Source organism: Coffea arabica, chromosome 10c (genome assembly GCF_036785885.1).
Source record: "Coffea arabica cultivar ET-39 chromosome 10c, Coffea Arabica ET-39 HiFi, whole genome shotgun sequence".
In the NCBI taxonomy this organism is placed as follows: Eukaryota; Viridiplantae; Streptophyta; class Magnoliopsida; order Gentianales; family Rubiaceae; genus Coffea; species Coffea arabica.
Window position 1 is genome coordinate 47,463,852 of NC_092329.1, and position 21,878 is coordinate 47,485,729.

The following is a 21,878-nucleotide window of genomic DNA, read 5'->3' on the forward strand; positions in this document are numbered from 1 at the left end:
TTGTTGGAAAAGGCTACTCTTGTAATGGCATGTTTAAATTGAGTATCAATAAAATTGATCATGCTTCTCTTTATTTTGTTGATTCTTCTTATTCTTTGTGGCATGATTGATTAGGACATATTAATCACAAAGTGCTACAACACATGTCTAAATTAATCTAATTTCATTTAGTGACAATGTGAATAAGAAGTGTGAAACATATGTTCAAGCCAAGATAATAAGATTCCCTTTTCCTAAAGTTAAAAGAAATTCACAATTGCTTCATCTTGTGCATTCGAATGTTTGTGAGTTGAATGAAATTTTAATGAGAGGTAGTAATAGATACTTCATTGCTTTCATTGATGATTGCTCTAGATATATGCATGCATATTTAATGGAAACAAAAGATGAAACATTTTATATGTTGAAGACATATAAGTCTTTTGTTGAAAGTCAATTAAATAGAAAATTCAAAGTATTGAGAAGTGATAAAGGTGGTGAATATTTTTCTACCGAATTCTCAACTTTTTATGAAAATAATGATATTGTATATCAAACAAGTGCTCCTTATACTTCACAACAAAATGGTTTGGCTGAAAAGAAAAAAAATTTTTGGAAGATGTGGTAAATATATGATTTTAAGTTTTAGTTTGCAAAAAATTTGTGGGATGAATCTTTATTGACTGTGTGTTATGTGTATAATCATATTCCCTCCTTGAAGACTAAAGTGTCTTCTTAAGAATTGTGGAAGGGAAGAAAATCAAACTTGAGTTATCTAAAGGTTCAGGAATGCATAACTTATTATAGAGTCTCAAAAAATTTTAAAAAAAAATTTGAACCTAGGGCACTTAAAAAGTGTGGTCGTTGGCTATGTTGAAAATTCTAAAATCTATAAGTTACTTGATCTTGATTCTAATGTGATTGTAAAATCAAGAGATGTTGAATTTTTTGAAAATAAATTTCTCAATAACTCAAGAGTTGGAAATGACCCACAAAGTGAACCAAGTTCTTTCAATAATCCTGATCTTTCTAATTGTGACAGGCCCACCTTCCTCTAAGGCGAACCAAAGGGTTCGACGGACAGCTTGCCCAACTCTCGCCAGGACTCACTCACTCACTCACTCATAGCTCAAACAAAATAACATACATCCATAGAAAATGAATAACACTTCCACTTCAACATAATATATACATTAATACTCAAATTCAGATACAAAATTTCTACACACCAAAAAAAAACTTCAAAGTGTTTACATTTCGAGTATAATCAACCCTAGTAGGGCACTAGCATTAGTACAAATGTAAAATTCAAAACAATTAGACTACGCTAATCTGTACATGTCTCATGCCTCGCTCGTACCCCCTGTAAAGAAAACAAATGGCGTGGAATGAGTTAAAAACCCAGTGAGGTTCCCAAATAACAAATTGACCATTTTTAAAAGTACGAATATCAACGAGCGAGCTAATGAGCATCAAAAGTTCAGAAAAGTGAACAATAATACTTCAAGTAGCAAATCTCAAAGTAAACGAGCGTAAAATTTTTCAGAAGAAACAATAATCCAGTAAGCAATAATCATTCCAAAGTATAAGGATACGGAGGCTCTCAGGAGCCAAATTCCCATTGCATCACCAGGAGTTTGATCACGTAATAGTTGACACTCCGTCAACTTTCAAGTAAACAAACAAATCCAGTAGAGCACCACTTACACTACTCTCCGTCCACCACTCAAACCCCCTACTGGGTCCAAAATTCTCAATAAACACGGGTGGTAATATTCGAGTATACTGATTAGTCGAGGAGATATCACTCCACTCGACAAAACAAAAGACCCAGGGTTCGTTACCCAATCGACCAAACCCCTTGTCGGTTCAACTCGAGTAACTCGCCACAGGGTTTCTGGAATTCCAGGAAGTGCGCACCATATACACAAATATATCAAATCCATTGCAACAATAAACAAGTGTATCTCATATTAGGGCAAGTGCGATAAAGTACATTCTTACCCAAGCAAACAAATGACATATCATTAAATCACATTGGTCAAGTATTGAAAACAATATCCAGTTCAATCAGGTATTTGGAAGCACTCACCAAAAGTAGTGCCTCTAGTGATCGTGTCTGGGTTGTACTCCAGGTTTAGAGTCCAAATCTGCGATAAAATTTTGTTTAAGAACTTTAAAAATCGACTAAAGTTCGAAACTTAGACGTTTCGTTCAATAAGAATCAAGAAATGAAAATTCATTTGGAGAATATTTGTGAAACACTCGCTCGCTTTTCAAACTATATAACTTTGTAACATTTATACTTGAAAATGCCATTTGACTCGAAAGTACAAGAAAAACGTATTCCTAGTAGTCATGATTGTATCTCTCAAGGACACAAGTTCGGTCAAATCCTCACTGATATACCTCGATAAAAGAAGACGCAAATATCCTAGATAGTTCAAGTGATAATCGCTCTTAACCCTTACTCAAGTTGCAAGTATGTCTACCTAGCCCTTGAACGTAAATTTGGGCAGCACGCCCGTTGTATTTTCCTATTTTCCAGCCATTTATAGTTTCATTCTTTTTCTCAATCAAACCCAAAGTTACACACAAAATAATCTTATTTCATTAGCCGTTCAATAGGCCCAAGGTCATACAAGTACAAAATCAAGCTAGGAACATGTGCGAAAATGAAGTTTGAGTCAAGAAACAAAAGACGGATTTGACGTTGTTTTGCATAACGGACACAATCGATGCTACGCTTATTGGATTGGGGTAAAATTTATACCGTTTTGAAGCTAAGGCAGAGAGCTACAACTTTGATGAGTATTAGCTAATCCAGTTTATAGTGTATCTAGGTCAAAATTTCGAATTACTAAACCAGAAGCGCACAAATAGGTCAGTTAACTGTGCTATGTTTAAACAACAATAACTCAGGCTACCAAAGTCCAAACGAGGTGATTCTAGGGCGTTGGAAAGCTAAGACATAGAACTACAACTTCTATATTTTGGCCAAATGCTAATTCAGTACACATCAAGGTGAACAGACACGGTTAGTGTTGTGAAATATCAAAATTGTCCATTGGACTAAACCTATGAGAGTCAGAGGTATTTTTGTCTTTTTACAGGCTACGTTGCTCCGATTGAGCTGAAATTTTGCAGGAAACTATAAAATATCATTTTCTACAATTTTTATGTTTTGTGCTAAGCCTAATTCAGCCTCTAACATAATGAACTGGAACCAGGCTGAACTGAAGCTACAATTTCCAGAAATATGGAATTTTGTTATATTCAAGCTATAATTCACATTTTTACCTTAAAACTACCACTACTTTCTCCTTTACAAGATTATATACCACATATATACATCATATAACACCCAACCCACAAGAAATATAAGTGAATCAATCAAAACCTTAACTCAAAATCATCACTCCAATCATCAAAACCATTTGAAACAAGCATCACAAGCACAATTCTAACATTAATACCCAACTTAATCATGATTAATGGAGAAAGAAAGGTTGATCAGCCATTATACCTCAAGGCGGATCTTGCAAGAAAGATCCTCCACTTTTTCTTGAAATTTTTGGTTCCTTAAGCTTCCCAAACTCCCAAACTAGTGATTAATCGGTTTAGATTTTTTGTTTTCTCACTTAAGTGGATCAAACTCAAGATGGATTGTGGTTTCTTTCTCTTGGCTTTTCTTCCTCTCTCTTTCGGCTGGTGTACTGAAAATGAGGGGTAAATTGAGTAGTTTTTAGTGATAAAGATGGTGGAAATTAATTAGTCAACAAACAAATAGATGGCCGCCACTTGTTGCTTTAAGATTAACCTTCAAATTTTGTCCTTTTTCCTTGTTTTTTGGTCAAATATTTCGGCCAAGCTTAGCTGAAAATGGGGTGATATTTTGCACTCATATCAATGGTATTGTATGGTAGGAAAGTGGTGGTCAAGTGATGTGTTCAAACGGTAGTGATCGATACCCGTCGGTTTGAACCGATTTTTCTTAAATCGCGTATACTAGGGTTTTTAACTTCTAATCACTAACTTATTATTATCACTTCTAATCATATAATATTTTCTCATCCAAAAGTCACTCTTACCTTCCAAATTTGATTCTCACTCCGTACCAAATAGTCATACTACGGAAAAACGTGAAAACCCTAATTCGCCCTAACTTGAAAATGGACAACGAAAACCCTTAATTCTATATTCTTTTATACCTATTGTGGGGTGATTGGGTAGTAGGGCTATTAGAAAATAATAATGTACAAATAAAAAGGAAATTTTTAAGAAAAAAAATATAAGAAATTTGCAAGTTCTCACACTAATGGTATAAAAAGGAAGGAAATTGACACTCCTTTGGAATTAAGGAGCAGTCAGAGACAAAGAAAAAAAAAGAATCTACCCTCTAGTTTTATTTCTTCACAAGCTATTGTCTTTCTTGTTGAAGGTAATAGAGATTCTCGACTAAATAAACTCCAATTTTATTTAGTTTAGAGGATGATGCTAATACATTTAGTGAAACTATGAAATCTAGAGATTCAGCATTTTGAAAAGAAGTGGTAAATGACGAAATGAATTCATTGTTATCTAACGGTACCTGGATCTTAGTTGATTTACCGCATGGTTCTAAACCTATTGATTGTAAATGAGTATTTCGAAAGAAATATGCCACGGATGGATCCATACTGACTTATAAAGTTAAATTGGTGGCCAAAGGTTTTAGACAAAAGGAAGGCGTTGATTATTTCAACACATATGCATTGGTATTGCATCCATTAGAGTAGTTTTGGCTCTAGTTTCAATTTATAATCTCTGTGTATATCAAATGGATGTCAAGACAACCTTTCTAAATGGTGATTTTAGATGAAGAGATGTAAATGAAAGAATTGGAGGATTTTGTGTTACCCAAAAATGAGAATAAGGTATGTAAACTCGTAAAATCATTATATGGATTGAAACAAGCACCCAAACAATGTTATGAAAAATTTGAATTTGTTTTACTTTCACATTAATTTAAGTCAAATAATGCTGATAAGTGCATTTATTTTAAATTCAATGACAAGTATGGAGTGATCATTTGTTTCTATGTAGACGACATGCTAATTGTTAGCTTTAACTACCAAGTGGTAGTTGATACTAAGAAGTATCTCTCTGTTAAGTTTAAAATGAAAGATCTTGAAGAGGTGGATATTATCTTAGACATTAAAATTAAGAGGCATAGTAGGGGATTTGCACTTTCACAATCACATTATATTGATCAAATTTTGAAAAAGTATCAACATTTGAATATGGAAGAGGCTAGTACTCCCTTTGATCCTAACTTTAAATTATATGAGAATACTAGTAATCCAATTGTTCAGTTAGAATATGGAAGTGTAATTGAAAGTTTTAATGCATGCAATGAGTTGCACAAAATCAGATATTTCTTATTCAGTGTGTAGACTAGTTAGGTATACCAAGAATTCTGGTAAAGATCATTGGAAAGCAGTGACTAGAGTTCTTGGTTATCTTAAAAGAACCAAAGTTTGGGTCTCTTTTACAATAATTTTTTAAATATTTTTGAGGCGTATACAGATGCTACTTGGATAACTAATATTGGTGATCAAAATCCTACTAGTGGATGGATTTTTATACTAGGTGGTGAAGCCATTTCTTGGATTTCAAAGAAACAAACTATGATTACTCATTCCATCATAGAAGGTAAATTCATAACTTTAGCTTCTACATGCAGAGAAGCGAAATAGTTTCGAGATTTATTATTTGATATAAATCTGTGGCCATGTCCTATGCTTGCAATTGCATTGCATTGTAATAGTGAGGCTAATATATCTAAAGCATTGAACAAAGTGTAAAATAGTAAATCTAGACGTATAAGTCTAAGAAACACATATATTAGGCAAGTGTTGAATGATGGCGTTGTCACAGTTGTGTTTGTAAGAACTTGTAATAATTTAGTAGATCCGTTGACTAAAACTCTTGCGAGAGGCTCGGTGAATTTGATAACGTCAGGAATGGGATTAAAACCCTTTGCCTATAATCACTAGCAATAGTAACCCAACCTTCTTCTAGTACTATCCCTAGTTAGAAAGGTTTAAAGAGTAAAAATAAGTTGCTAATAAGTTATTGTAAGTACTATAATATTTGTGTATACTATTCCAAGTAATAGTACATCATGTTACTCTTAATTAAGCAGGTTGAGAAGTAAGAGATTCTCTTAATAAACATATTTCTCAGTGCTTTATTTATTAAAGTTAGAAATATAGTTTATCTATACGATCATAGAAGTGGTGCCGCTTCTAGTAAAAGTTTAGGATATTCTTTTATACATGATCATGAACTAGGATGAGCACATGACCGGTAATAGTTCTAAAATTGATATGTGATTGTTGGATGCAAGTTGATTAGTTCATGTGTGTGATAATTCTATTCTAATTTCAAATCTTGGTTTAAGCAATCTAGTCACCTTGAATTGATTAGAACTTGTGAATTATTTGCACTAAGGAAAAGTTTAAAACGAAAGTTACTTTTCTTTATGCATGATATCACAAGTGTTGGTCTAACATTTCATACTACAAACTAAGTGGGAAAATATTGGAAATTTGTTTGTAGTATGAAAATGATCATGACTTGTGACGTGATTGTAGACATCAAAATTTTATCAATTTTAATATTTTCTTGAATTTTATCTATTTAATGAGTTATTTATTTTCTTGTATTTTAATGTGCATCTTTTTTCTCATTTTTGTAGGTTAGTTTTAAGAAAAAAAAAAGAAGAGAAAAAAAGAATATCAAGATATCAAAAATCATCCTAATCATTTCGTTTTACCAAAACCACCATTAACCCATTTTTAGACTCCATCCGCATTGACCTTTCTTCTCATTTTGGTAAAAATGTGTTATTTCATGCATCTTTCTTGTCAGTTGGTGAAAAAATCATCATTTTTGGAAAATAAAATCCCACTTATTTCTCCCCTATCTCTCGGCCTTCCCTTTCAAGACAAGAGGAGAAAAAAAAAAAGACTCCCTTAACTTCTTTCTCTCCCTCTCGGCTCACAGGCACACGACACAAAACACAGAAAAAAAAAAATCTCGAGCTCTCGGACTTGCTTCTTCTTTTCTTCCAAAACACACACAACAACTTCCCTTCTAATCCCCCATCTTGGCTTTCCTCAGCTTTGTTCCCCTCTCAAAAGAAAAGGGAAGAAAAAGAATGAGATGGCAAAATAACAAAGAAGAATTATTACTGCCATTGAATTTTCCATTGCCGGAAAATAGTCACGAGTTTCTTCAACAAATCTGCAACACTAGGATTCAAAGGCCACAAGCTAGTTGAGGTATTCTTCTCCTTTTCTCTCACGTAGTTAACATTTTGCTTTCCTTTCTTGTTTTTTCATTTCATTTCTTTGTGATAATGGCTGTATTGATTGTTGATAAAAAATTTTGGAAGTTCAAATCTATCCAGGTTTCATGAATCATGTAAATTTAAGTATTGCCTTGTTTGTGTTTGGTAAAATGCTAAAATGAAAAATGAATCAAATTAGTGAATTTTTGTGCATAGTTTCGTTACAATAGATGACCCTAGCTAGCACAGGGCCTGGAAAAGATTTTTGATTGTCCAAATTTAAGTTTTGACCTCAAAAGCAAGGAATGGATTTTTTTTTTAAATTAGGGACTGTTTTGTCTTAATGTAGTCTTTTGTTGTTGTTTCCTCGTCAAACTAAGATCATAGCTATGTTGTAAAAATAATAAGGAGTGTTTTGGTATAAATTTTATAATTTTTAGTGATGATTATAGTGTTTTTAAAAAATAAAAAAATTGGGCTTTTTTTTTTGGATTTTAGTCACTTTCGTGTCTTTTTTTTTCGTAAAAACTAACTTCAAAAACAGATTTTTGGCGAAAAATTGAGTGAGAGGGTGTATTTTGGTGAAATTTTGTGACCGAAAAAATCATCAGCGACTGGCGACTGGTGGTGCTCTGGCGGCAGCGCCGTCACCGGCGCAGCCATGGCCGCCAGGGTTGATGCCTCAACCTGCCGGAGTGGAAGAAGAAAACTAAAGAAAGGAGAGAAGAAAAAAGAAAAGAAAGGAAAAGAAAGAATGAAAAAAAAAAAAAAAGGAGAAAACTTGGGCTTGTTTCTTTATTTTACACTTGGGCTTATTTTTTTGTTCCATGAAGATACCGTGCATTTTCTCTTGGGTCGGATGGCTCTGGCCCAAGCAAATAAAAAGAAATGGCCCGATGGTCTTTTTATCACCCCAATGAGAAACCATAATTTTCACTTTAGCCCCTGACTTTCAATTAATTTCACTATGGCCCAAATAATTTTAAATATTTTCAATTATGCCCTTAATTTAATTTTAATTTGGTCTCCGAATTTTATATTTGTTTAATTTTGACTTTTAAACTTTTGAAAAATATATTTTTGCCCCCAAACATTTTCTAATTGTTGAAATTTAGTCCTTAGTGACTTTTTAACTCTCTCTATTATGATTGTTTCTTTTCTTTAATAGCCAATTATGCTACTCTTGAGTGCATTTAACTCATAATTTTTGGATGTTCTTAAATTTCTTTATATTTAACATATTAATATAAATTTAGTACTTTTACTGTTGTTATTATTATTATTATTGCTTCCAATTAAATTGGTGTCATGATTCTTTTGTTTATTTTGAATATAAATAGGGCAACTTGACTCCATTTAGTCACCACTTCAAAAGGGAGGTACCCCTATTATTATTTAAATGTCAATTATGTGTTCTTATATGCTCCTACGTAATCCTATGTGTTTATGTATTTTGGCATGCTTTGTTATTTATTTAAATTCAAATGTTCATTTAAATTTTCTTATGTTTGTTTAATTAATTTTATAATTATTTAGGAGGTTTTTAAATACCTCAAGATGTAATAGATAGATAATATTTTTGCAAAAATTTTAATTAGATAGACTAATATAATAGATAGGATAAGTAAGTTTATTTTATCATATTTTTCCCACTTTAGACTATAATTAGATTCCCTATTGTAATAGATAGGATAGATAGGTTTCTTTTCTTATATTTCCCTATTTTAGATTGTAGTTAGACTCCCCACTGTCATAAATAGGTTTTGTACGTTTATGTGGCTTATGTTTTATGTGTTTTATCTGCTTTTCTTAGAATTTTTGCATCTAAATATTATGTTCATGTGTTACGTGCTACATGCTCTTATTTGCTTAACTGCTTTAATGTATGCCTTATTTGTTTTACTATATATCATGAATGCATGACGTCACCACACTAGTCCAACACTAGTTGTGTCTTCTCCTTCCGCTTACTTGTTAGTCCAACGCTAGTAAGGATTTTTAGAAATGGGTTAGTCCAATGCTAGACCCTTAAATCGTTCATGCATTAGACTCATCTTTGTGTGACATTCATTATATTTCATGCATATTTTTATTTTAGGATTTTTTCTCATTTGCATGATATTTTCTATTATATTATCCCCTACTCTCTATATGTGTTAATCATATTATTTAGAATTGCACCTCATTTAATAAATTGTAAAAAATAAGTTAGTTTATTTGCTTGTCTAGATTAGGAGCATTACTCTTTGAACATGGGAAATGAGCAATTATAACTTTTAGTTTAAATATCTCATTAATTTCTGTATAAAAAAAACTATGTCACGAGCTTTTGCCCCTCGTACCCATTATATTGCATTCTTTTTTTCTTGATCACTTATATTTATATATAATTTAATTTTCTTTTCTTTTAGATTTCATTTTTGCATACTTGTGATCCTTTTAAGGGATTATTTTGGTCTTCGCAATTAATGCAATTGATATCAATTAAACCCTTGAATGAACATTTTATCCCTTTTGATATTTTCTACAAATTTAGCTTTGCATCCATATAGAAAACATCCAAACGTGATAAATTTAAGGGTTAGATTACGAAAATTTTTACTAAACCTTGCAATTAACTTAGACAAGGTTGAAAGGGTGCCTTAAGTTTGAGTTAATTGAACCTTTGCCTTCTCTTTTTTCAACCGTGACTTTCAAACTCATTTTCTCTTGTTTTCAAAGACCTGGAGTTGTCGAAAAGGTTTTTATTTTATTTTTTATTTTAATTTTTTTATTTAAATTTTGTTAGAAAAATATTTTGGGTGATTTGGTACACGCAGACTCAATACTCACTACAAAAAATTATTTTTTTCGTGACAAATTTTTCATGACAAGAAACCTTTTCGTTAGGAAAACCATGCTTTTTATGACAACCCGTCAAGTAAATATCCATCAAAAGGTGCTGCTACTTTAAACGTGTTTTTCTATTTATTTCATTGTCTAAAGTTACTTTCCCCACATCAATTCGTCAGGAAAAGTTTTCATTCTCCCTCCATTTCTTTCCCACCAATTTTTTTCCCCTCTTGGACCGAAAAGGAATTTAGAAGGACATCTTGTCCTTATGACATAGACACCGGGAAATTCAAGAAGCACTTTTCCCAAATCTCTACTTTTGGAACAACAACAACAAAGTACACTTTCTCCAAATCTTCAGCTTGTCTTCATCTCCAACAACAGAGAACAACAACGAACTCCTCTGAACTTGGCTTCATCTCTTTCAACAAGAGAGACAACACGATGGTCTAAGGTGATGTAAAAATCAAATAATCCTTCAATTTTGTCTTGAATCAGCTCCCTTTCTCCGAATCCCCCTTCAATTTTGTCCTTAATTGACTGTGAAATGACGGTCCTACAGATCATCAGTTCAAGTTCGGTGTCAAATATTTTCTCTGCATAAAAATTGACTCATTTGTGATCTAAGTTTTCAGAAATTGTTTTGGAGAACCTCATTTGGCCCCTTAAAGTTTCAAATTTGATTATTTTCATTATTTTGGTTGAGAATGAGGAATTTAGCGCAAATTTGATAGGCTCCCATCTCCCTGATGTTCACAAAGGAACGGTTCTTGGAAAACTTGTTCTTGCGTGTGAAGAGTTGAGAATTCTGCACATGTACATATAAAATTGATTTGCTAGCTCGTTTTTGGCAGAATGGTGCAGCAGTCTGGTGCATCAGCTTTCGGAAAATTCAGGGTCAAGGATTGACTATTCTTGGAGGTGAGTCCTTGACAGGTTCAGTTCCCATTGGGCAGATATGACTTGTAAATTGCAAAATGATGGTTTTTTACAACCCCAGATGCACAAATCTATAAGGTTGGGGGTGGGAACGATGGAAAGGTCAGCAAACGAATCCCAGATACTCTCTACTTTTAAGCGTGTTGAATTTGAGACCAATATCCATATGGGGTTTTTCTCTTCCGCTGGTCATCCAAGAATAGGGATATTTTCGTTCTTAAGAAAGCACTGAATTTCTGTGATTGTTAACAAGTGTTGGGTTTATATGATGAACGCCCATTAAAAAATCAGAAAATTTTGGGAAAAATCTTCCTCGAAATGTGTCTCTTTTACCAGTTATCTTCGTTCTTGATATTATTATTAGCTGAACTTTATACTGCAGGCCATTTGTTGGATTAACTCCAGAGTAGATCCAAACTTACGGTGCAATGTTCACATCTAGGTGTGCTAGATGCTTGTCTTGTGTCGAACATTTTTCCTGATTTATCCTTGTTATTTGTCTTTCAGTTTTTTGTCATACATGTGATGGGCAACCGGCTTTCAACAATTTTATCTACTACAATTTTCTTTCATTTTTCAATGTCTGTAACCTTGTTAAGGATTCATCTCTGATTGATCATTTAGTATGAGTCTTCAATGTGATGGCAGAGATACCTGTTCAGTGTTTCTGGTTTGTCCTCTTGTTTTGTCATGAAAGTGTCTGAATGAAACTGGAATTTGTTTCCTATTTTTCTTCATTATTTGTTTCCTTTCATGCAGACCTTGTTCTGAAAGACAAGATTGTTGTTTATGATTTGGCTGGCCAAAGGATTGGATGGGCTAACTATGACTGTAAGTTCCCATATCAAGAGCATTTTCCAGCCGTTGGCTTGATTTTTACAGTGCCTTCTATTCATCATTATCTGATTGGATTAAAAGGGGAAACTTGGATTAAAAGTGAAATTGTTTTCTCTGATACAGATACACTTGAAATTCAGTTTTTAGTTCAAGATTTGCAGAATTTGGGAGGTTTGGGTTTTAATATGGGAATAGTCACATTGACAGATTGGCACAGGTCTAATTTAATATAGGACGTGGGAGCAATTCACGCAATAATGCGACACAGTCAAGTGTATTTTAGATTTTTTGGCTAAGGGCCCCTACTTATAAATTTGGAGCTGATCTCAAGGATAAATATTTATGGTGAAGTTGGCTAGTTTGATATTATGTCATGGGGAGCATTAAAAATTTGTACCAGACGAAAAATGCATCAGCAACTGGCCTATATTGTTAGGGGCTTTTATCTATTGGTTTGGGTATTTGGAGTCTATGGTGAAAATGGACCATCTGGTTTTAGAGGTTTGGTTGGAATGGGAGGTTTTGGTTCTTTTTGTTAAGAGGACGGCTATACATCCATCATGTCCAACTAAATCCATGCAAGAAATGTAGGGAGTAACATCCAAAAAAAAAACAGTTTCACAATCATTGGCTCTTTCTGGTTTTCTGAAGTACTATAATATCCTTGCAAGTTTTATACCATAGGTTTTTTATGCCAGTTTTCAGTTAGCATTAGTAGGCAGGAAAAAGAAGGGAAACGTAAAGAAGTGCAGCACTTGTAAATTCTTTATCTATTGGACAACTTGATTATTACTCCTATTGGACAAAAAGTGATAGAATGTGGCTGAACCACTACTGTTTGTCTTCCTTGCTATAGTTCCTAATCCATAACTTGACATGTTCCAAAAAAAACTAGCCCGCCATCAATTACTGAACCCAAGTAACCTAGCTAGCTAGTTGGAATGGATCTTTGAATGTTCTAAGTTTCAGAAGAAATCTTGATGATTTAATATGGATCCTTATCCAAAGTCAATCCTGTTCACAATAAAATAGTTTTCAGTCTACCTCAGCAGAGAAATATCTAATTTCGCATTTCTTCATATTCAGCAGAACAGACCTGCATTCTCACTACCTTGATAGAGAAGATAAGGAACAACCAGAGAAAAGATTGCATAATTTGAGGTATGTGGTTATTTGGTAGCTTACCATAAAGAATGAAAAGTGTTTATCATGACTGCTAGTTTCTTGCAAATTATGTTATGGTTTACATCCTTATTTGCGTAAATCAAGTTATGGGTTATGATGTTTAATGTTTTCTATATACTATACAAGAGCATATACAATTAGACAATAGGAGAATAGTACAATCAGGAATGTGTTTTTAGTTTTATTGAGTAGTATACCATTTGGTGTAATCAGTGAATAATCTAATGTGTTTTCAGTTTTATTGAGTAGTATTGCATTTGATGTAATCAGTGAATAATCTAAGTAGCTTGGAATTCATAACTAAGCCATAAAAAGTAGGTAAATTGTGAATAATTCTATGTCTTTTTGCCTCCTTTATCTTTTTATAGCTAGAAATTGTCTTTCCTCCTTTTTGAGTTATTCATCTTAACAATGCCTTGAGTTTAGTAAGTTAAGACTTTTCTTATTCTAGGTATCGGAAATGGATAAGAGCTGGATAAATGATCCAAATATTTTGTCAAGTCATTATAAGTTTGGTCTTAAGGATTTTATTGAATTTGCTAAGACCAATGGTATGGGATTGGATGGAAAATTATTTTGTCCCTGTAGGAGATGTAGGAATTCAAAGAGAAAAAGCATTTCTCAAGTTGAATCAGATTTATCGGAAAAAGGCTTTTGTATGTATTATAAAAATTGGGTCTTCCATGGGGAACCATTTTCTGCACACTCTTATATGTCAAGTGGAAAGAACAATAACCTTGATGAGAATGGTGTTGGAGGTGAGACAGATTTCATCAATGAAACAGTATATAATGACTTTGATATGAATGAAAATGGTGAATCTGATGAGTTACCTGATTTATTGGATGAGATGAGAAATGCACATGAATCAGGGACATCGAGTGAATGGGATTCAAAAAATTTTGACAAATTGTTAAATGATGCACAAAGAGAACTTTACCCGGGATGCAAAAAATACTCCCTGCTGCGTTTCATTGTTTCCTTTCTCCATATCAAAGTGATGAACCATATGACTAACAAGGCATTTGACATGATGCTAGAATTTTTAAAAGATGTGTTACCAGAAGGAGAAATACTTCCATCTAGTTTTTATGGGGCCATGAAAATTCTATCTGGTATTGGTTTGGGGTATCAAAAAATTGATGTTTGCAAATTTGATTGTGCATTGTTTTGGAAAGAAAATGAAAAGATGGACAAGTGTCCTATTTGTAAAGAATCACGATGGAAAGTCAATAATGGCAAGAAAAAAAAAGTTCCACAGAAGGTGATGTGGTACTTTCCATTAAAAGCTAGGTTGCAAAGACTTTTTATGTCTTCTAAAACTGCTGAAGACATGAGATGGCATGAGGAGAAACGGGTTAAAGAGGAAGGTATCATGAGACATCCGGCTGATTCTATTGCTTGGAAGGATTTTGATAAGCAATATCCTGATTTTGCTAAAGATTCTCGAAATGTAAGACTTGGATTGGCCACGGACGGATTCAATCCATTTGGTAACATGAGCAACTCATATAGCATGTGGCCAGTTATTCTTGTACCTTACAATTTGCCTGCATATAAGTTTATGAGAAAGGAATTTCTTATACTATCACTTCTTATTCCTGGTCCACGTGCCCCTGGAAAGGAGTTAGATGTGTTCTTAAGGCCAGCAATAGATGATTTGAAAGATTTATTTCATGGAATCAGCACTTATGATGCATATAGTGGACAAAACTTTCAAATGCGTGCAGCAATTTTATGGACTATATCAGATTTCCCTGCATATGGCTATTTGTCTGGATGGAGCACCAGTGGGTATAAAGCATGTCCATGTTGTCTTGATGATACTGCTTCACAAAGACTAAGAGGCAAAATATGTTTCATGGGACATCGTCGCTTTTTGAACCATGACCACCGTTGGCGAAAGCAAAAAGCTCATTTTGATGGAACTATTGAAACACGCTCCAGGCCAAAGGAATTTTCTGGAGAACAGGTTTTAAGACATTTAAATTCCTTGGCTGGTGTCTTTGGTGAGTTTGGTAAGAACCCAGTTACTCGGAAAAAAGGAGTTGATAAAATTCAGGGTAATTGGAGGAAAAAAAGTATATTTTTTGAGTTACCATATTGGGAAAAACTCTCCATGAGACATTGTCTGGATGTGATGCATATCCTTAAAAATACATGTGAAAGTTTAGTAGCAACATTGTTGAACATTCCTGATAAGACAAAAGATACTAATAAAGCTCGTGATGATCTACTTGACATGGGAATAAGGCACGAACTACACTTACATGATGATGGTACAAGGAAAACAAAGCCTCCAGCCTTGTATGTGATGTCTTCAAGTGAGAGAAAAGGATTTTGTGATTTTTTGAGTTCAATTAAGTTTCCTGATGGGTATGCTGCCAACATTTCCAAGTGTGTTAAAGATGGTAAACTGATGGGACTTAAAACACATGACTACCATGTCCTCTTGCAACGACTTATTCCAGCCGGCATTCGTGGGTATTTGTGCAAAGAAGTCAATGAGGCAATTTTTGAGTTAAGTGAGTTTTTTCGAGATTTGTGTTCTAAAACCCTTAAGATGGATGACTTGGAAAGGTTGGAGAAAAATGCTCCATTAATATTATGTAAGTTGGAAAAAATCTTTCCTCCTGCCTTCTTTGACATTATGATCCATTTGATTGTTCACTTGCCAAAGGAAGCAAAACTTGGTGGGCCAGTACATCCTAGGTGGATGTTTCCATTTGAAAGGTACTTCTTCCTTATTTGTTTGACTACAAATTTTGTTATTTTACTTAACATTCTGTTTTGGATAGAAAATTAACTCATGCTTTTGAAAAGGTATCTTGGATCCCTTAAAAAGTATGTCCGTAATCGTGCTCGTCCTGAAGGCTCGATTGCAGAAGGATATATTGCAAATGAGTGCCTAACATTCATGTCCAAATATCTCCATGGCATTGAAACAAAATTCACCCGCAAGAGACGCAACTATGACTATAATCAGGATAAGGCAGAGGAGCTGGTGGTTTTCTCACTAAGTGTTCGCCCATTTGGACTTGTTACACCTCCTACTAAATTATCTCAAGTTGAACTAGATGTGGCTCATAAATTTATATTGAATAACTGTGATGAAATAGAAGAGTACAGAATGTAAGTGCAATATGTATTTCAATTTTATATTTTCGATATTACTTCTTGTGGTTTATTTTACTTTATATTGGTAATACAATCTGAATTTCAGTAAGCATAAAGAGATGCTGCAAAGGATTCATCCTGAAAATGTTGATAGCAGACATGAAGATCAATTCACAGAGTGGTTCAAAGATCATGTAAGTTATACATATTATAAAAATAAGTTTATTAGTTATTGAAAACTGACTAATAGAGACTCGTTTTCTATTTTATAGATAAATCAGTTACACATTGATAAATCATTGGATGTTTCTGAAGAGCTGTGGGCATTAGCAAATGGTCCTATACCTTTCATGACAAAGCATTACTCAGGATGCATTGTAAATGAAGTTCGTTTCCACACAAGAGATCGGGATGATTGCCGTACAACACAGAATAGTGGCTTAGTTGTTGAGGGTGACCATAAAGGAAAACACATTGACTTTTATGGCTTTGTTAAGGCTGTGGTTGAGCTGACCTTTTTTCATGCATACAAGGTAGTCTTGCTTCAATGTGAATGGTATAACACAGGTAGCACAAACACAATAAAGAGTGATAGGCACTTTGTGACCATCGATATTAGATCACGTTGGTATCAAAATGATCCATTTGTTTTACCAAATCAAGTCCAGCAAGTCTTCTATATTGGTGATACAAAGTTGGGGAGACATTGGCGAATTGTACAACGTGTTCAACATAGGCATTTGTGGAACCTACCAGATTTGGAAGAGAACGATGGAGATGTGCTCAATGCAGATACAAGTTTTTTAGATGAATTATTGCAGCAAAATGAAACAAGAACTGTTCTGCCTATTGTCGAAGATGATGAACTAGGCCTCTTAAGCAGACAAGGTGTTGAAATTGAAGTTGTTCTGGAGAATCCTTTGCATACTTCCACTGGTGAAGAAGAGTATGGTGAAGAAGACAATGTTTTTAAAGAAGATGGCATGCTTATTGAATCTTCTGATAGTGATGAAACCATTGACATGGATATAGATTTAGATAGTGCTTAAGAAATAGCATAGAAGTGTCAAGTGAAAAGGTTTTTGGCATTGTAGAAGAAAGTGTTACTTTTTGTGGTTTTACCCAATATTGATCAAATTGGTTTTACTTCTGATATGTTTTTCATGGTTTTAACTCTTTGTTAAGTTTTTGGTATAACTTAAATTTTGATCTCTGTTTATAATTTGACATCAAAATTTTACTAATTTGACTCCTTTTTTATCATATACTGTGTTATTGCAGATGGCACCTTCCGGGAAACGGTTGAAGAGAAGCTGCCCACCCAATACCAACTTGCACTCTGAACAACCACCAACTTCAAACTCAACTTTGGAGCATCAATCAGCTACCACAGGTGATGATATCCAGATTAATTCAAATAATAGTAATCCTACTCAAGCATTGGCGAATGGTAAGTGAAAATGCTAAATAATGATTTACTTATTACCATTCAATGTATGCATTTGTGATAATTCATAATAAGCATCAACTACAATGTTTAACAATTGTTCTCAGAACAAAGAAAGCAAAAAAAAGGCCGGGGCCCAACCACGGGAAAAGTTATCGAGAAGATGATACGAGCTAATGTAAATGCCATTCAGTAATTGGATGTGTACATATATAATATTACTGTCTATTCAAGATTTTTTTTGTATAATCAGTTTCCTAGAATTTCAATTGGGGTATACCTGAATGATGCTTCATTTGTTAATATTAGGGAGGCAAGCCATTGGAAATTGTCTTTCCTGAAGGATGTTGCAAACCAATCAAGTATGCTGCTCAACTTGCTAGTGGTATAGGTTATGTTGTAAGGCACCTCTCTTCACTGAAGGACATACGCACATATGATGACATACCAAATGAGAAAAAACAGAACCTATATGGTGGCTTGATGGTACCAGATTACACCGTTGTCTTTTATAATGACATTTAGTGTGTTAATATTTATTTTGCTGACTTGACCAATTCTAAAAATGATCTATTTCTTAATGGTAATTTATAGGGATGGTTTGACTTCAAAGATTGGGAAACTGATCCTAATGTGGAAATGTATGTGGATGACATGCTTCAGAATAGCTATAGGCAGTGGAGGAATACTATGCACATAGATTATAAGATGTTGAAGGTAGCTGGAAAAGATCCACTTACCTCATGTCCTTATGACTGGATTGAGCAAGATGAGTGGAAAAGTACATGTGATTGGTTCGAAGATCCTATATTCAAGGTGATTGGTTCTAGTTTTGTTTACTTGCATGATCTTAATTCTTTTGTTGCCTTTTATGTTTTGTCTAACTATCTTTTTGGTATTTAATAGAAAAAATCAGAAGCCAATACAAAGAACCGTGCCATGTTACCCTATCCGCACACTGGCGGTTCAAAATCAAATCATGTTCGAGCACAAGAGATGGTATATTACTGATTTTTTATTTCCATTTTGGCTTATATTTATACTAGGAAGAAAACTAGAGCTAACTCGTGATCTTTTATGCTATAAAATAGGTTCCACCAAGTGCAATTGATGCCTGGACTGCTGCTCACATAAAAAAGGATGGCCAATTTGTGAATAATACTGCAAAATCTCTCGATGTAATTTTCACTATAGTCGGCTGATTCTAGTAACTTTGTTTTTTATTAGTAACATGACATTTACATATATATTATACATTTAATGACTCTTTGAGTTATGTGAATCTAATATGTACAGGATGAGTTAAAAGAAGAGAGAAGGCAATGCATCGAGAATGGAGAAATTGTCAATGAAGTTAAAATTATGGAAAATGTCCTAGGAAAGAGGGCTGGTCGTGCCAAAGGGTTGGGTATGGGGGTCATACCACCCCAATCTTCTCGCAAACCCGAATCTTCAGCTAATAGAGCACTACTTGAAGAACTAAAACAGTGCAAGGAGAAGATTCAATGCTATGAGGAGCGAATTCAAGCACAAGATACCCAAATCCAAAATCTTGTACAAAGCCAGCAAGGGATACAAGAAATGCTGCAAGAATTCCTCATTTGGAAACAGAAGCAGTGTGGAGGTTCTTCCTAGTAATGGTGAGTTTGTAGATCTTTATTCGAAACAAATGCATTTATGTGCAGTTACTTACTATTGTGGAACAACTTGGTTACTTCAGCATAGTAATTATTCTTGTATTGCTTGTCCTCATGATTAGGTGGTCCCTAAGCAATTTGTAGTGATCATCCATGCATCATAACAAAAATACATCTTTTCCATGCCATTCTATTGTTTCTCTGATTTCAGATTTTTCTTGGTTTTATTGTACAGGTTTGGGATGAACGTTTGGGACCGCTTTTGGCTTTTGGCTTTTGAGTTTGGGATAAACTCAACATTATGGACTGCTTTTGGCTTTTGGACTGCTTTTAGCTCATACTGAAGAATTCCTCTATTTTGATATCATCCATCTCTAGTATTTTGTTGACCATGGAATTGAAGTCCATCTTTTGATTTTAGCACATGTTAGGTATATAGCAGTTATCTAGGGAGAAATAGCAATATTTATATTGGTTTCAAATCATGGAATGTAATGATATGTCAATGTTTGACATGGTTAACTTTTGTGGTTTGACATATTATGGTTGCCTACTAATGAAATTTGTAAAGTTTTGGTTGATATTTTGCTTGCATACTTTTATATTTTGATTGGGTGGAGTGTTTTAGTAGATGATATTATTACTTTGTTGTCACTAAAATTGCTAGGCTTAAAAATGCTACATGGTGAAATTAGAAACTAATATATTATAGTGATGCAGCTGTCGTCAGGAAAAATGACATTGAATTGTCATTAAAGTACGTCCAGCAAGTTTCAATGCATGACTTTTCTTGACAATCGAAAATTTAGTGACAAAGTTCAGGGTCTTTCCTGACAAAGGTCAAGAATATGAGGACTTTTCCTGACAACCGAATCGTCACGATTACCTTTCTTGATGACACGTCACAGAAAATGGAACTTTTCCTGACGAGAATTCCACTAGTTGTCAGGAAAACCTTTTGCCGACGGCGTATAGGTGACCAATTTTCTCTGACGACATGAGCGTCACGAAAACTTTTCCTGACAACATACGCAACTTTTCTTGACAAAGATTGTTGTCACTAAAAATATTTTTTTTTGTAGTAATCATTAACATATAACCGTAATCTATGTATATACATATATATATATATATATATATATATATATATATGAAAATAACTATTTTAATCAGAGTTATTTTTCACTTCTATGTGGCATGCCTAATTGAAGAGAATTAACATGTTATGGGTCACTTGGGCTTTATCTATATTGAATCCTATTTGGATTATATTATATGTTTAAAAATTATCTCTAATTTTAAAATAACTAATCTTATCTTAATGACATTGCTTTAAAAAATAACTAATCTTATCTTAATGATGTTGCTTTCTATCAAAGTATTACATATATAAGTATAGTAAAATATTTTTCAAATCACAATTATTAAAATCTTATATTCCAAATTACTTTCTTGATCACAATTACTCAAATCTTATATATCCCAAATTACTTTTTTTCACCACCATACTGTTGATTAGTATTCAAATTGTTCATCATTTTTTTTCTAAATTTTGAATTAATTTAGTGTAGAAAAGAGAATTAACTATTACATCGATAGATTTACCAATATTATTGAAAACTGAATATTTAGCAATGAAGAAAAATGAATTGCTGGATTTTTTTCTACTTATTAAATATGAATATATAGTTCTAGATTTATGGTCATTATAAAAATTTAAATTATTTAAAAGAATATTTGTCAAAAAAGAATATCTACCAAATTTTTGATATGGGGTACATGATTTGATATATACTATCATATTATAGTGAAAGTACATAAACAAATTTTTAAAAATTAGTAAATAAAAAGTTCAATTTAACTCCCTCTAATTTGAAAAACTACATTATAGCTCATTGCGGTTTCGACTAAATTGAAAATTGAATAAAAAGCACTTAACATATAGTAGGGGCAATATTGACATTTCACATACAACTGTTAGATTGGATGCTTTTGTGAGAACCTTGAAAATATATATATATATATATATATATATATGTATATATATATATACATATCGCATTTGCATTTTAGAGTCCTAATAACCTTTACTATTGTTGGTTCTTAATTATGTATGTAAAAATAATTTTAAGGTTGCAAATAAGTTAATTGTGTAAAATATTAAATTATTTGAATTTTTGCCAAGTTAAGTTAAGAATTCCTAATGTAGGTTATTTTATTTCTTTGATTTTGATTCTTTGAATTCCGATAGCTAACTTTAAGTGTTAATAATGTTAAGTGTTAACGGGACCCTAGAATTAAGACGGAATCGATTTTAGATCAAAACCTTTATAATTATACTTAGGACGTTGAATCTCGATAATTAAATTTTTGCGAGACTAGTACACTAGTAGGCTATCGAATTTCATTTGGGATAAAATTTTGGAGTTAGTTTACGAATGAGAACTTAAGTAGAAGGTCGGACAAGATGTTAAAAGTCTAAATTAGCCTCTCTCCATCTCAAATTAACCATGCAGTCGTGAAACCACCTTGAACAAGCTTCACATTTAAGCATTTCCATATTGCCGGT

At 33.3% G+C, this 21,878-nt stretch overlaps 1 protein-coding gene across 15 annotated transcripts; it reads left to right on the forward strand.

The window, feature by feature from the left end:
• Nucleotides 1-6,931: 6,931 nt before the first annotated feature.
• On the forward strand, nt 6,932-19,890 carry LOC113715137 (uncharacterized). Of its 15 annotated transcripts, none has more exons than XM_072069019.1 (17): nt 6,932-7,307; nt 11,002-11,068; nt 11,148-11,188; nt 11,846-11,917; nt 13,010-13,084; nt 13,560-15,841; nt 15,932-16,240; nt 16,332-16,419; nt 16,498-16,758; nt 17,507-17,675; nt 17,780-17,850; nt 17,982-18,158; nt 18,267-18,488; nt 18,579-18,671; nt 18,764-18,850; nt 18,969-19,312; nt 19,545-19,890. In XM_072069019.1, exons 6-16 carry the CDS (start codon nt 13,569-13,571, stop codon nt 19,305-19,307), a joined length of 4,089 nt encoding a protein of 1,362 aa, XP_071925120.1. In that variant the 5' UTR covers nt 6,932-7,307; nt 11,002-11,068; nt 11,148-11,188; nt 11,846-11,917; nt 13,010-13,084; nt 13,560-13,568; the 3' UTR covers nt 19,308-19,312; nt 19,545-19,890. The 15 variants fall into 15 exon arrangements, with proteins under 15 accessions (XP_071925120.1, XP_071925123.1, XP_071925119.1 ...); XM_072069022.1 differs by lacking the exon at nt 11,148-11,188 and adding an exon at nt 11,469-11,528; XM_072069013.1 differs by lacking the exon at nt 6,932-7,307 and adding an exon at nt 10,150-10,601.
• Nucleotides 19,891-21,878: the final 1,988 nt, after the last annotated feature.

Coding starts and splice junctions, on each gene's coding strand:
- LOC113715137 (XM_072069019.1), top strand. CDS start 13,569: ATGGATAAGAGCTGGATAAATGATCCAAATATTTTGTCAAGTCATTAT. Junction 17,676..17,779: donor TACTCAAGCATTGGCGAATG/GTAAGTGAAAAT, acceptor AATTGTTCTCAG/AACAAAGAAAGCAAAAAAAA. Junction 17,851..17,981: donor AGAAGATGATACGAGCTAAT/GTAAATGCCATT, acceptor TGTTAATATTAG/GGAGGCAAGCCATTGGAAAT.